The 16965-nt window shown below is 43.4% G+C and overlaps 1 protein-coding gene across 1 annotated transcript in view; it reads right to left on the bottom strand.

The window, feature by feature from the left end:
• The window catches only part of GNAQ (G protein subunit alpha q), a 304893-nt gene that overhangs the window by 80846 nt on the left and 207082 nt on the right, over positions 1 to 16965 (bottom strand). Inside the window, exon 3 of the mRNA XM_032306308.1 lies at positions 15954 to 16108. Coding sequence (XP_032162199.1) covers positions 15954 to 16108 — 155 coding nt within the window. The remainder of the gene's footprint in view (positions 1 to 15953; positions 16109 to 16965) is intronic.

Genomic DNA, 16965 nt, shown 5'->3' with positions numbered 1-16965 from the left:
AAAGAGTGCCTGGAGGACAGTACTTAATGAATATTTGTTGGATGGGTAGATGGATTTCCTATGCTGGTATTTAATCTTTGCATTATTTACATACCATTGTTACTAGCGGCGTTTCCATATTACTTATATTATTAAATTTGAAATTGGGTGTTGACAAGAAATATTGCATTAATTCTCTAAGATTCATGGATCATAAAATAGTAGAGCTAAGTGGTTTTAACAAAGACATAAAACTATTGCATTTTTGGAGGTCTATCAAATTCTTTGAGACAAAAGGAAAGGATCACCTTGGAAATTCCTAATGCAAAGTAACAAATTAATTAGTATTCTAGTGGCCTTACCCCAAACACATCAATTATTCTCTAGCTGGCAATTAGCTCTCTACTGACTGATAGGAACCAGCCTGATATCTTGAATTACTATAAACAATGGCTGGAGGATGAAGACAGGGAGGCTGGGACAATACTGGTTGTGAGAGGCAGGAAGAAAAATGGACCAGATCCAAAATTTTAGTCAATAATCTTGGCATGGTCTTGGAGGTATCTGATGGGCTTAACAAGCCCTTGTTCTGGGAGCTGGTTTGTACTGTGTCTCATTCTACAGATAAACCAGCTCAACACACCGTAAATACAAAATCGACTGGCAAATCTATAGCCATGGGGTTTTCTGATTTACCAATTCCCTGATTTGAAACACTTGAAATGAATGCACATTTTGAAGCCTGTGAGACCACCATTTACTTAACTACTATACACAAAAATCAAGTCAGGAATGAGAGAACTTCTAGTTTCCATGGACAAGCTGGCCCAGAAACACGCTGCCCGGTCAACCATGTCCGCTCACGTGCTACAACTCACAGAGGTCAAACGGGGTGGCTCATGCCTGCACACAAGGCGCTGTCATGTTCCTGCAGTAGAGAGAAATCATGGCTTTCTGGTACTCGGAGGTGAACTCAACAGACTACTCCAAGCACGAATGTGTCTTTCTTTGCAGAGGAGAACTTAGAGAATCATCACAGGAAGTGGGAAATCACAACACGGACCATGACAGAACAAGAGAGAATCGGGGTGCTGTTTCTGTGACCAAAAGCACTAAGAAGGACTTACTGACTCCCCTAAAAATGTGGCCTATGGTGTCTTTCCATGAACCAAGGGCACTGCTGCAATATCAGCTGAATATCTAGAGCGTTCAGACTTGCACACTTTTCCTTCTTTGCCTTTCCTTTGCTCCTTTTCAACATCAGCACAGTCCGCAAAGAGGAATGACACCCTTGCAACAATGAACTTACACGGAGCACTGACATGCTACTTGCCACGCTCTACTCTGTCTGTTCACTGTACAAACTGTACAGCAAGGAAATGACTATCGGAGATGTTCCATGCATTTCTCCAGTTCTCGCTTGGCATTCTTTTTGCTTTGTCTCAGTGGGTGGTGGGGAGAGAAAGGCTCACTTTAATCTGGAGTATTCAAGTTGTATTAATCCAGCTCCCTGCAAGGAAAAAGCTGAAAGGAGCGGGACTGAGGTCCACTAGTTGTACCGCATGTCATCTAGGACCCAACCCAAGGCACAGCCCAAGCACCTCCAAAACAAGGCAAGAAAAACGAAATGAGAAAACACAACCAACCACCCAAAAGACGTATAAGTGATTATCTCCCAAAGGAAGGTCTGGAAGTCTCAGTAGCTGCGCACTAGGACTGGGTTGTGGAGCAGGGGAAATGTGGGTGCAATGGAGTCCTGCATTTTTTGCTCCGGGGAGCGGCCAGCGTGGAGAGCTTCTCCCAGCCTAAGCCCCATCTATGTGGCCCCCTTGCTCTGGGCTCACTGCACCTTCTGCATTTGACATTGGCTTAGGGGAAACAGCCACTCCTGTTCCTTTCCTGTTGATTCTTGTCACATTCTAAGAAAAGGTAATAGAAGAGTCTCTGAATGGAACCATGCTTTCCATTGAAGCATCTGATATTCTGAAGAGAAACTTGGATGGGCTATGGGGGGAGAGGGACTTGTGGTGGATTATTCCATTCATTTAACCTTTTACAAAGAAACACCAAGGTCTGAACAAATTTATACTGCAGAGTAAATTCAGAGAGTTAATTATAGCTATAATTTGTTTTGTAGGAATGATTCTGAGTGGCTGCTGAGGTCATTCTCAGGGTGTTGCTATGGTGACAGGCACAAGGTACATTTCCAAGGCGATGTATGTGTCACAAGTGGCCGGCAGTAGCTCTTTCCTGATGTCAGGGAGAGAAATCTCCCATGGTCTACATGGGACTTATTTAACTGTCTAGGAGACAAGGCACGTTTAAGAGTGTGCTAGAAAATGGGAGGGTTAGTTGATGAATCTGTACTCTAATCCATCCATGGGGCTAAATGAATAACTTGCTGCTGCTTTGAGACATTTTGTAATTGAAAACTTGGTAACTGATTAAAAAAAAAAAACAACCAGGTATTTTCCCACATGTGTTTGCCCAGTCAGGACTCTCTCATACTCGGTGGAGTCAGGGACCACGAGTACCTTTGTTTGTGTTTGGTCACGGACACTCAGCCGAGGGCCTAGAACACAGCAGGTGCTCCACACGTGACCCAAATTAAGATAATTTTGTAGAAAATGTGGTAGTGGTTATGATGGCAGGTTATATTTTCTAGAAGAAAATATAGGAGTAAGGGGGTTCTTAGCTACCTACCTTTATGTAATTACCTCACTGGGCTATTACTGGCCTGATTATGTAAGAACTAAATTCTGAATTTAAATGCCTCTGACGAATGTAGAGACAACACAGAGAGGAAAGGCATCTTTTAACTTCATTTAGCAGATATGCTTCCTGCTCTTCCTCAGGTCCTGGCCCCAGAATGAAATAATTTGTCTATCTGTTTCATGCTTGTCAATATCAAGCTTTCAGGCCTTGGAATAACCCGTAGCCCTGGGCAAACGGAGTGGTACCTTATGGACAGGCAATTCTGTCATACTCTCTTTAATGGAAGAAACAGGTTTCTGATGGTTCTCAGTGAAAAGCAAGGCAACAGGAAAATTCATGAAGTAAGATTTCAGTTGTTGCTCTCCTAACATGAGAAAACTGCAGGGTCGTCTAGAACTCACGATACATTTTGACTACGACATTCTCATAGGTGCTAAGGCTATGGGCGAGATTCCCCATGATACAATCCCTGTCTGCAAAGGACTCTACCAATATGTGGCAAAAAAAGGGTTATATGAAAAGGAGAAATGGTAAAGTTCATTAGGGATAGAAAGAACATCTGTATATTTTGGACAGAGTCATTTTCTGGGAACTTGTTTGAACTGTCTCTAATCCTTGGTGATTACCCACAAAACATCCTTCTGTAGTAGGAGTGATCTGATTAAGGAAATCGTGCTCATTAGTTTACAATTACACCTTGTACCTGCTAACTTCCTTATATATTTAACTTCAGGGTTACCACTGGGTATAGACACAATAAGAAATTCAGAAATGGGATATAATTATTTTAAATAGTTAAAAATATATGAGAGAAGTTTAGATGTCACCAAAATAAAAGCTCCAATCAAATGAATTACGGCATTTTCTCTCTTGAATATGTTTTTTTAAAAAAATCCAATTGAGGGCACCTGGGTGGCTTAGTTGGTTAAGCAACCTACTCTTGATTTCAGCTCAGGTTATGATCTCAGGGTGGTGATATGGAGCCCAGTGTTGGGTTCGGAGCTCAGTGTGGAGGCTGCTTATGATTCTTTCTCCCCTTCGGCCTCTGCCCCTCCCCCTCCCTGCCCTCCTCCCCCTTCCAAAAAATTCCAACTGCTCCTCTCTTTTGATCCAATTTAATTTATGCTCCAGTCTGACATGTAACTGTAAGGGCCTATTAAGCCAGAGGGATTCCATCTTGGGTTAGTGATTTTGTTGTTTATGCAGTAAAACTTAAACTGACCAGGCCTGCCCCCCCCCCCCAACTCTGGGACTTACTTAAAAGCAAGCCCAGGAAACCAGTCCCAGGCAACAAAGCCCAAATACAAGGGTGGGTCAGGCCAGGTGAAGGTATCCAATCAGTGGGGGCACATACTGTCTCCTTAGCTACCAAGGAGTATGGGCCCCCACCTTTTGGGCACAAATTCTGACCAAGGTGATAGGCTAGTTCAAATATCTACTAGGGTGACTTGTAGTTCAACTGGCCATCCGTGTGTGACCTAGCATGACTGTGCAGCTTTCTCTGTGTGTTACGATCTCACTGGCCACCCGTGTGTGGCCAGGCCCAACCACATGGCCCTTGCCCGTTAAAAGTTAGTCGGTAAGGCAATGGGGGGTCGAGCTCTCTGTCAGAGGCGTGGCCCCGGGCCGGTGGATTTGATTCTTGATTCTTGGCATGGAATAAAGCTTTGTTTGACCTTCGCTTTGTATCAGTCTCGCTCCTTTAATCACGGACCCATTATTGGGGGGCCTTTCAGTAACAAGAACTTATTCTTGTTTGAAACATCTTTTTAAAATTAAAGAGAAGGGATGTCTGGGCGGCTCAGCTGGTTAAGCCTGCCAACTCTTGGTTTCTGATCAGTTCATGATCTCAGAGTCCTGGGATCTAGTCACGTGTTGGCTCCCTGCTCAGACAGGAGTCTGCTTGTCTCCCTCTCCCTCTGTCTCTCCCCCGGCTCCCTCCCTCCCCCCCCCCTCTCAAATAAATAAATCTTTAAAAAAAAATTAAAGAGAAAAAAAATCCCACCACCTGTGACTGGAAGGGTAGCTGAAATGTACACCAAGAATAGCGCAGAAATTAGAAATAAAGTGGTTTTTTTTTTTCTTTTTTTTGGATGAAAGAAACATGAATGAAATTCAGAGATGACTCAGCAGGTAAACTATATCACATTACAGCTGTGGTTAAAAAAAAAAAAAAAAGGTAATAAGTTATAGGCATACAACCCTCAGCAATTACACCAAAAGGGGGAAAGTACCCGTGGGTGGTAAGTGAAAAAAGAAATCTCTGACATTTGGTATAAATCCAACCAAACATAGTCAGATAAAGGAATAGCGTCTTGGAGCAGTCAGCGGAGCTCGCTATGGGGCGGTGGTAGCGGTGCGTGTGGGGCTCCTCGACTCCTGCACACGGGCCTCCTGTTGAGAAGCTGTATTTATGACAGATTTGTAGCCCAAGTCAGAGACTGAAATGAAGTTCTGGCACAGAAAATGACTCTGGGTAGAATTTCACATTTTTAATTATTGAAAAGAAGGTTAGAAAAACTAGGTCAGCTTCATTAAAAATCCTAAGAAGACCTCATTGTAAGAGGAACAGTCTTGGGGGAGTTGAAAGCTAGATCACGCCATGAGATCTTATTTGGCACGTGGAAGCTAAGGAGAAGCCAGAAACACATGGTTCCTGTACAGGAAACCACATGACCACAAGGATTCAAAGGAAAAAAGGAAAAGAAATTGTCAAAGTGGACATTAAAAACACAAAACAAAACAAAACACACCAACCCTCCCCCGCTCCCCCCCCCCAAAAAAAAACTGGAGGGAAGTACCCACTCTGTAAACCTGCCATTCTGAAGGGAGAGCCAAGTACAGGCTTTGTGCCAAGAGCCTTTCAAGTCCCTCCCCCCTCTGGCAGATCCTGTGGCTGAAAGGAGCCTGGTCAGTAATCTGGTTAGGCTGGTTAGCTGCTCAGGATTACTCATTACACAAACACTTCCATCCCCTGAAGAGCTCATGTTGTAGAGGGCCAACCTTGACTTTCCTCTTTCCTTTCTAACACCTGGCACAACCATGATCAGAGCTCAAGAAAACACAGCATCTATTGCAGGGATTTGGGTCCTAAAACGTTATTTGTTTTCAATGCAAAATTCCAGATTTAAAACAAAGATCATCCAGTGGCAGCAAGCAGGTGTCACTCTCACGGTTTGTGACAACGACTCATGGGAGACTGTTCTGTGGGACAAAGGAGAAGTCTAAGGAATCCTGCATCAAAATGATCCTTTGCCAAAGAACTTAAACCAACCCCAGAAGAGCAGATTTGTAAAAGTAAATTAAGTAGCTCAAAAAAGTTCCTCTAGCTGCGTTTGTTACAGAGTTTCAGATTCTTGGGAATCTTGTATACGGATAGGTGATCTGAATGTTTCACATAAAGGGACCGCCAGTGACAAATGGGGAACGGGCCGGGCAACAGTGTGTCTGCGAGACAGACGCGAGAGCCAGGGCCAGGCGTGGGTCCCAGAGACAGACTCTCAAGTCTGTTGCTTAAACAGATAAATTGACCTTATAATTAAAAACAAAAGCAAAACGAGACAAGAGAGGAAGAGAGGGAGAAAAAGGAAGGAAGAGGCCTTTTTCAATTTGTTCATTTGGCTTTGCACTTTGCTAACTTACTTGTCTTTTATAGGATAACTTTCAAACCTGCGACTAATTTTGATACAATTTTTACACTTCTGAAACATACCAAGAAACATCAGGAAACTGCTTATTCCTGCCTGCCTGTCCTGAAATGTAATGGCAGTGTTTAATTCAGTTAATTTGCACTAATTTATTGCAAAACTGTTATATGTGAAAGCTGATGCACTGTGTGTGTTGGAGGGAGGGGGCTGGCACAGGGAGCTGGTACAGAATACTTAAAATATATATATTCTGTGCCTTGAGGGACATCAGGCTACCTGGAAAACAAAGATAGCACAGATGAATCAATTAAGAAATAATTAAGTGCAAAATTGTTAGCTGCTAACTACGAATGCAATAAGAAAAGAGAGATGATTATGAACCTTAGTCACTAGAGAATAGTGTGGAGAAGTGGGGGGTGCGTTACGCCACGCAGATGAAATGGGATTTGAACAGGTAGAAAGAGAGAGGGAAGATGGGGAGAAATTAGGAAAGACACAGAATTTATTAACTTCCTCATGACTCACTCTTTCATTCAATTACATTCTCTAAAAGTCTACACTGAGAGCTAGGCACTTTGCAGACACCAGTGGGAACCATAAAATAAGGGAAAAAAGATGTGAGTCTTGTCCTCCAGGAGCTTGTAGTCTGGTAATGGAAATGAACATACTATAAATAACTATACTATAATGCAGACACGATGTGGGTCATCAGAGAGGCTCCGGGGACTGCAGCCAAGCGTGAGCTGTGAGAAAGCAGGCTGCTGATTAAAGCAGGTGTCTCCATGTCGTCTTCCCTTAACTTGAGTACGGGTTCCTTAGGATCAAAACTTTCATTCCGACAAGGATGATCAGGTCCGAGGAGCTCCTCATGCTAAACTACTTGAACTCATTACAGATCAAATTTCAGTTCATTACTTTATTTACATCAAGATGCCAGAGTGATAATGAAGAAACCCATCAGGGTCAGCCAGAGTCAAAAGACTGCCTGGCAGTCAGGGAGTCAAAACAGAGGAACCCAAACGACCTGAAGGATTATATGTGGACAGCAAGGCTCCTGGGCTCACTGTGACTGGAGGTAGGGTTGTCTTCCGGTCATGTGCATGCTCCCTTACAAAATCCTGTCAATCCTACTCTTGGTTCTGTGGATGGTTCAACCCTACTACACTCTCCTTTACCAGCTGCATGAGGCACTGTAACGACACGAAAGGCAAGACGTGTAAGACTTGATCCTTGCTCTCAGAGCCAGATCAGCTCAACGAGCGCTTCCGGTCATCTATACCAGCTTTCATTGAGACATTGTTTGCAGAGCACTAGAGGCAGTGCCGCAGAATATAAGATAGAGTTCTCTGGTGCTCGCTTCTATCAAGCTTTGTGGGGCAAAGCAATACATATGGAGTCCCATGGAAGGAATACAGGCCAATCATTCCCCACGTACTCTCAACTTCAGCTCTGGGTAACTCTGAGCACTGGGGTCTTAAGGTAAGTTCTGCCTCAGTGGAAGTGGAAGCAGGACACTGTTGCCTTTGAACATTCAGTCTTCTTCTATATGAGCGATTTGCCCTTTTTGGTGGTGGTGGTGGTGGGAGGGAACAGACAGTAAATATTCTGGGCTTTGTGGGCCATTCAGTCTCTGTTGCAACTCTTCAACTCTGCCATTGGGTGTAAAACCAGCCACAGACAATATGCAAACAAATGACCATGGCTGTGTTCCAATAAAACTTTATTTATAAAAACAGGCAGCAGGCTGAATTTGGCCCATGGGTTTGCGAATCTCTGTTCTGTAGTAATAGCAGCCCTGGTCTCAAGTGGGGACAATGCCATCCTGGGTGGACCCACCTGCAGAAGGCACAGATGCTCAGCCAAAATGTGAGCAGGCAGCAAAGGGACAACGTGAAGCGTGTCACCCACAGCCACTATGCCCTTCAGGTAGAGTGAATGAATGGGAGACAGGTGCCCTTTCCCTACTACATCTCCTAATGAAGGTTGGAGTATCAAAGCATATCCAAGTCTTATCTTATTATCTCTAAAGCGCCAAGCATTCCGAACAAGTAATAATAAAGACCAGCATCCGAGAATCATCAGTTCACTGTGGAAGACAAATACAGGGTTTTTTGTTTGTTTTGTTTGTTTTATTCTTGCAAAAGGTTATTAGGAGATACGGCTCATTAGATAACAAAACAGAACAAAAATAGAAGTAAATATGTCACTCAAGAGAAAAAAGATGACACTCTATTGTCACTCTTTAAAAAAAACAAACACATTCAAGATCAATGCCGTCTTCTGAGCTGAAGACAGAATTTTTAGTCCTTTACCCATGTAGAGAATAATGTCTTTGTTCATTTCATTTTCAGGTAAATTTCGGGGTGTCAGATTTTCATTGGACCGCATAGGATAATGGTTTCTCAGATAAGGACAGTCTACTGTAATATATCACAGGATTTCAGAATTTAAAAGAGAAATTAGAGATTATAGATCGCATACCAGAGTCTGACGCAAGTGAGATTCACTCAGTGAAAGGCCCAGAGGTGAAGAGTGGTAGAGGGAGTTCCATCAAAGCCTAGACCTTGACCCAGTGTTCTCTTGACCAGACAATGGTCTTGTCTGCCTCCAAAAGTCTGCAGGAGGCTTACACTTCCTATTTATCATCAGATAAAAAATACAGTCAGGATGGCTGTGAGAGTCAGAGGAAACACTAGATGTCCAATATTTGGCTCATCAAGTAGGGAACTTTTAACAGGAAATCTCTTCAAGAAGAACTCAGCCCTAGATCAGGCAGATGGGCTAAATCTACTTCTGAAATTCCTTTTGCATTTTCAAATTCAACATTCAAATTCCTTGTGCATTTTTAAGATTTTTTTAAAATTTATTTGACACAGAGAGAGACAGAGGTCACAAGCAGGCAGAGAGGCAGGCAGAGAGAGAGAGGGGGAAGCAGGCTCCCCGCTGAGCAGGGAGGCCGATGCGGGACTCGATCCCAGGACCCTGGGATCATGACCTGAGCTGAAGGCAGAGGATTAACCCACTGAGCCACCCAGGTGCCCCCCTTGTGCATTTTTAAATTAAATTAAAAATTTAAGCACGAGGTTAAAAGTCAACTCCAACAGTGGCTTATGCCCCAAAGCCAACTTATACGTGTATTTTGGATTTATGGGCTATGGAACATATGGAGATCTCAAGAAGGTGTCTGATCTGCTGAACTCCTTGGAGGGAATTTCAGGCAAGTGAGATTAGGGATTATTTGGTCTCTTAAGGTGAACACAGATAGAGCAGTCTTTGCCAAAAGCCTGCAGTGAGGACTTTTCTCACTAAGTGCCAGTGTGATTGAGATTTGTGTTCTCTGGCTAATGTCAGGGAGCTTTCAGTACTGCCTACAGTACTGAACTCATTTGACCTGATGTTTCAGTATATTAAAGCAGGTGGTGGACCCCAGAAAAAAAAAAAAGTAAACCTACAGCCATCTGTTTATTGTGTTCTTTATCTAAAGATATTCAGAACCCTCAGGCTTTTTTTTAATAACAAAAAAAATTAATACAGGAATTTATAAAATTCTCCAGCATCTTAGCATGCTTCTTACTCTTTTAATAAATAAAATTGGAAGACTATATCAAATTAAAGCCAATTGCAAACTTCTCCCAAACTGCTTCTGCATCGCCTGGACTTCTGTCTCCTTGCTTCTGTGCTGCCCCTCTGAGCCATCTGATTGCTTATTATGATCAGTGAGTTGGCTAATCAAAGTAGAAAAAGGGAAACTCAAATGATTTTGTTGTATCCTTCTTATTGGTTCTAGTTTGACTGCAGCAAAAAGTTAATGGGTAGAGTAGGGGGGAAAACGGTTGAGATTATAGGCTAAAATAAAGAAATAATAATTTTGAATTATTTGTGATTTAGAACATCTTCCATGGTGTATGAATAACTTACGTGTGGTTAAACAGGGCAAACTTTCTGGATGATAATCAAAACCCTGCTAGGTTTGTTTTCCAATAATTGTTTTTTTTTAAGATTTTACTTATTTATTTGACAGGCAGGGAACACAAGTAGGCAGAGAGGCAAGAAGCAGGCAGAGAGAGAAAGAGGTGGAAGCAGGCTCCCCGCTGAGGAGAGAGCCCAATGCGGGGCTGGATCCCAGGACCCTGGGATCACGACCCAAGGCAAAGGCAGAGGCTTTAATCCACTGAGCCGCCTAGACACCCCTGTTTTCCAATAATTCTATATAATTTTCCCTCTTGACCTTGTACATAGGGAGGTACCTATAGGCAACATTTATAAAGATTAATGAATAATTTGCATCTTTCCTGGTAAGTGATTTACCTACTCACAGATATCTTTCTATTAGTCTATCATCTATTTATCTAACTATGGTCAATTTTCTACCTAACTACGTCTCACCCATCCATCCACCCTCTGTAAAGTATTTCACAGTGATTAAAAGCTTGGGCTCTAGAGACAGAAATCTGATTTCAACTCCTACTCCTATCACTTACTAACTGTGTGACTTTAAACAAGTGACTCAACCTCTCTGAGAACTGGTTTCCTCTATTGTTGATGCACATGATGGGAAATATCTACCACTTTAGGTCGCTTTGAGGATTAAATGAAATAATGCATGTAGATGACTAAGTATAGAATCTAACATAAAGGAAGTGTTCAGCAAACAGGGGCTACAATGGTAACAGAACTTTCCAGAACCCATACCTTCAAAAACAGCAGGAAAAAAACAAAACAAAAACAAACCTTGAATACTTCCAGCTCTGAAACTTCATAGTTCATCTAGAATGACACCTACATCATGGTCACTGAAATCGTGGAAAGTATCCATCTATTATTCTGGGAACAATCATTTGTGAAGGTCAAATGTGAGCAGTCCCTATCAGGTTTTGAGGGGAGAGACCCTTTAGCAGGGACTATCAGAGGCTCGCCCCCTGGAGAGGGTCTTGAAGGATGAACAGGAGTTCAGCAGATAGAAAAAAATTAGAGAGACATGCATGGCCTTTGCTCTCAGCATCCCTGGCAAGTGGCCAGCACTGACTCTCGGCATCAGCTGGGTCCTGCAGAGAACAGTGCCGGTGCTGCAAGTTCTGCAGAGGTGCGTGGCAGGCCCCACTTCTCACCCTGCTAACGATGACCAAAGTCCATGTCCCCTGGATCCCAACTGAACGAACCACAAGTAGAGACAGCACTCAGAGAAGTTGGTCCTGAGTTCAGAAAGAGTTCTGTAAGGTGATGGCATCATATAAGAAATCAGGTCCAGGATGCCTGGGTGGCTCAGTGAGTTAAGCCCCTGCCTTCAGCTCAGGTCATGATCTCAGGGTCCTGGGATCGAGTCCCACATTGGGCTGTCTGCTCAGCAGAGAGCCTGCTTCCCTCTCTCTGTCTGCCTCTCTGCCTACTTGTGATCTCTCTCCCTCCTTCTGTCAAATAAATAAGTAAAATACTAAAAACAAACAAAAAAACCCAAAAAACCCCCCAAAAACCAAGAAATCAGGTCCAGAATATCAATGAAGTATTCTTACTTTTAATTATTCAGACAGAACAACAAAGAAGACCTACCGGAAGTAGAGGAGGGAGCTAAAATGCTAAAGATAGACCAGTAGGGCGCACGCAAAAAATCAGGAAAGAGGTAACAGCTATCCTGACTACAGAGAAAAGAATGGCTTGAGTCGTGTGTATTTCATAGTTCCTCTGTGAAAATGAGGCCATGACTGGGGCTCAGTGGTACTCAAGATGTGGGGCCCACATCCTCCTTGGTGCTCTTCCTACAGTCCCCAGAGCGTCTGGTGGGGCAACACGACAGAGAGAGAGAGAAAGAGAGAGAGAGGGAGGGAGGTGGGGGAATCCAACAGACCACGGGTCTAATCCTCGTGCTGGGAGGGTTTTCCTAACGGAAAAGGAAAAGTGCCCTGGACTAACTGGGGAAGACTAAGGGGTCTCTAATCCTCAGTGGGATCAAAGGAGGGCCAGCCAGGTGCTTGGCAGTGGTCTATAAAGAGAGCTAAAACATCTTGGGAAGAGACCAGAAACACGGGCCCAGCTAACTCAGGTTTTTACATACAACTCCTTACATAACTGGTAGCAATATATTGGTTCTACTCCCCCCTTGAAGCAAACAGTCTTCCAGAGAAAATAAAGGGGGGGGAACCCAAATAAAAGACCAAACACCTCCCTACATTTCATGTAGGTTCATTTAGGTTCCTGAGCAGGAACCTAAAGTGACCAAAGGTTCCTGCTCAGTCAGGATCCCCAGCTTATGCTTTTTATTTCAGCCTCATTACTTTTTTTTTCCTTTTTAAAAATTGTATTTATTTATTTATTTTTAAATTAACATATAATGTATTCTTAGCCCCAGGGGTACAGGTCTGTGAATCGCCACAGCCTCATTATTAATAGCAACTCATTCCTTCTCAAAATGTCCTGGTTCGAATGATAAATTCTATGGCCATCATTTATTTTGTCTACACAACAAGTTATTCTAACAAAAAGATCAAAACATAGGCCGTTCAGCAGAAAATTTATTAAAGGGTAATCAAACAGCACCAGCCGAGGAAAGAAACTTCTATTTCACGAAAGAATACCAATGTGGACCGACTGAGTAAAGGAGAAATAGTCCTCTTTTCTAAACCCTAAGGGAATTATTAAATCATACGAGACATCAAATGGAAGTAAAACCATTAAGTAAGACTTGATGGGAAGCCAGAGAACCACCCAGTGAGAAGGTATCACCACGCGGATGGCTTTTGGTGGCAGGAAGAAAAATGTAGCTTTATAATGGAGGGCATCAGTGCCCTAATACCGTGGTGAGCCTCACCATCACCAGCGATGAGCAAACAACATCACTTCGAGTGCATTCTCCTCACATTTAACTTGAATCTAATTGAATCTTTAAATGTAATTTACAAGTTATAGTAAGTTCAGGAGACAAAGGAGCAAATTAATTCACACTATATAAAGCCGCAATCAGGCTAATCTCTTCAACATGCCAATGAAATGCAAACAGGACTCTCCCAATCATAAGAGCCTAAGGGACATAGAAGCCAAAGCCCTGTGCTGTCTTAAAACCAACCAACTCTAAAGGACATTTTGGAAGAATTTAGGAAGTATGACTATGAACTGGGCACAATGAGAAAAGGGACTAATGATTAATTTGAGATGTCACAGAGTATTACTTACTATGAGGGGAAACGTCCTTTTTTTTTTCCCAAGAGATGGGTATTGAAATGTGGGCATCTAAGAATATGTAATAATTTACTTTCTTACTTTTGCACACAAATATGGTCAAAAAAAGAAGTAGGTATGTGTGCATACACATAGACCCACATATATATGTAGTTCAGAAAATCAACTTCTCCATATCCCCATCAGCGGAAAGTGAAACTGTTTAAATAATAATGACTTGAAGGGATTTAGATGAGCCTGTCCCGGCTGCCCCCCACACCTCTGTCTGGCTCTGGCATCAGGGACGTACCTAAAGGCATGGTTCTACGGTAGATGCCGCCTATACAACAGAATGCTAAGGTGGCGGCTTTCCCAGAATCCCAATGCTAATGCGGGTCTGAACAAACGGTCTTGAAGAGCTCTTTCCCTAAAGCAGTAGACACTGCAAACATCCTCTTCTTGTACTAACTCATGGGCACTGCAAATCTCAACCGAGGAGTGTCACCAGATATGGGAAGAGTCTTGTCTCAAAGACACAAACACAGCAGCTCATACAGGTGTCATTGGAACCTCTCCCAGAGTCCATCCCCAGAGCGGGAGGCAAAATCATTTCCTAAGGGGGAACCCTGACCCTGGTAAGAATGTAATTATTAGACACTGGTGCTCTGAGACCCCAAGACCTCTCTGTTGGTAGAAAAGTCACAGGTGAGAGGTCGAGACTAGAACAGGTGAGGAAGGGGAGAGACAGGTTAGACAGGATGAGAGCTTAGAGGATTTATTAGTTAATATGGCTTGACAATGGAGGATTTATTGCTTAGTAAGGGCCAGGAGAGGCATCCCAGTAGTAGAGTGGGACGTGCAGAGGAGGAAGAGGAGAACGGACGAGAAGGACAGATGAGCGTGGAGGGGGAAGCAGGCAGGGAGGAGACAGACTGAGCAGGAACAGGGAACAAGAGATAAAACAACAGCACCCCGGGGAGATGGATGAAATCTGAAATGGCAAAGCAAACAGAAGGACAGAGGGGGCAGGAAGTACGAGAAAGACAGCTGGTCAAAGGTTGAGGGGGCAGAATTTGGAAGAGACAAGAGCTGACTGCATCCCTCCTGTGTGCACTCACAGAAACTCGTGCAGTAGGGGCTCCGGGGGGGGGGGGGGGGGGGGCGAGGGCCCAAGGCAGGCAGACAGCAGAGGAGAATGGTGGCGTGGAGGTGTGAAGGGAGGAAAAACAAAGTCGGGAATGAGGAAAGTGCACCTTCCACAGGCACAGCAGGGGATTCGTACTAGTTAGCATACCACACGCCTGGCGATCATGAGCCTTCTGCGGCACATTCCAGAACTGTGGAATTGAAGTGCACCCCATGAGAACAAGAATGGTCTAGACCAGGCACCTTTCTGCGCTGACCTGAATGATAACTTATCCTACACAAAGGCCTAGAACGTGAATAAGAATGTGACCCGTTATATGGAGAAAACAGAACTGAACAGCTCTTGGATCTTCCAGGCATTCTGGGTGTGGCCAATCAGCCCCTGCGGCTCCTTATCTTCCCCACAGCCCTGCTCTCCTCCAGGGGCTCCTGCATCGTATGAACCGGCCTGAGGCTGCTGACGACTTTCCACCCATTCTTCTGTCCATCCAGAACCCACGCAAGAGGCAAACGCTGGGTTAACGTGATTAATGTAGACAGGAACCTGGCTAAGTACTACAGAAAGTGCATTTTTTCAGGCGCCTGATTATCTAGATTGCTGACTGCTCTGCCTACATTAATTCAATGATTGCCAGATCTTCGGTTTCTTTCTGTGAGGCGAGATTTAATCTAGAGAACTAACAAACCTCTCTAGGATGCAAATCTCTCTCCCAGGACCCACGATTTTGATTGACAGCTCACAGAATAATTTTGGAATGCATGCAAAATTAGACTCACGCGATTTCCATGCAAAGGCAAACCTATCCATCAACATAATAGTGGCTCCCAGAAAGCAGTCAAAGTTCTGTGTCTGGAAACTGGAAACTGGGAAGTCTGACGTGTGAGAGGCCATAGTCAAGCGTATATTTTGTTTAGAGCTTTTAATGTGCGTAGGTGCTTTCTAGCACATGACAAAAAGATCAGAAATTTGTATGAAAAATTATTATTCCAGGATTTTGAATTGCAACGGAGTCTGTGTTTGAGATTTGCTGGTCTGCAGTTTGGTGGGAGAGATGGGCTGGTAAAAGCAGAGTCCTCGAGTCCTCAGTCTGCTTTTCGAACAGAGGACAGTAAAAGAAATACTCTCCCTGACTCACGATGCCAGTCCCTTAGAATATAATGTAAGTGTATGAGGTTGGCACGAGTTTACACGCTAAACTCCTCCCTGGCTGGAGCGGGAGCCGGTTCTGTACGTGAAGCCCAAGAATGCGGAAGCTGTGGGTGCGGAGCACACGGAGCTAGAGAAAGATCCAGAGGGCCTCTTGGGTGAATACTCACTATTTGGTAGAGTCAGACAACTGATACTCTCGTCGCCGGTCATAGCATTCCTGGATTCCAGGATCATTCCATAAACTCTTAATGGCATCTACGTATGGATTCTCAAAAGCAGACACCTTCTCCACGTCGACTTCTCGAACCAACTGTGCATGAGCCTGTCAGAAGCAAAAACAGCAGTTTTAATCTCCCTCCTTTCTGTCACTGAGAACTGCCTCTAGTTCGTATATTATACTGTGCACCATTGAGATCTTCCTTCATATGCTTCTTTCAAACTGGTTTATCAAAGTCTTGTTGCTGCTCCTGCTCCCCCCACCCCCTTACAGAGAATCCAGTCTCAAATCTTTCCCTAGTAGAGTAAACCTTAAAGCTACTTGAGGTTGACTAGAGAAGACAGGGAAGACAGCGTTCGGCTCCCATCAGAACAATGAGGATGTCATGTTACACATATGATCATTCCTGGTGATTATCAGAATCCTAAACCAATGTTATTAAAGAGAAAATGGACAGAAATGATTATTTCCTCTGTGTTTATAGTTTATCATCATCAAATACATAATTTACCCAGCCCTTGAGTGTTTATGGCTTAGCAGAGACTTAATCACACTCCTCAACTAATAGGGTTGAGTTTCTATTGTTCCTTTTCAGGATAGGGTATAAAACCCCTAGAAGAACAAATAATATTAATGATGTGAAACACAGTAACCATTCCCCCCCTCCATTCCAATACACCCTCCCTGCCAAAGTATTTATTTCATATCTTCCTTATTGACATTATCAGATTGAGAATTTTATTAAATTTTTTAATGAGGAAAAAGGACTTTGTTGTTTCCAGCATACAACATTCAGCAGGAAAGAGGTAAGGAGATTTAAAAATTTTTTTTCAGCAAGATTGATATCAAAATACTATATGGTCAACCCTGCAATTAAACAAATTATACCACTGCCTAAAATCCCAGTCAAAATAGGGTTCATGGAAGTAATAAATCACCTCCATAACTTGCCACGACATGTA

The sequence above is a fragment of the Mustela erminea genome, chromosome 12 (assembly GCF_009829155.1).
Source record: "Mustela erminea isolate mMusErm1 chromosome 12, mMusErm1.Pri, whole genome shotgun sequence".
Lineage (NCBI taxonomy): Eukaryota > Metazoa > Chordata > Mammalia > Carnivora > Mustelidae > Mustela > Mustela erminea.
The sequence above is the reverse complement of the archived record's forward strand: the minus strand, read 5'-3'. Positions and strand labels throughout refer to the sequence as shown.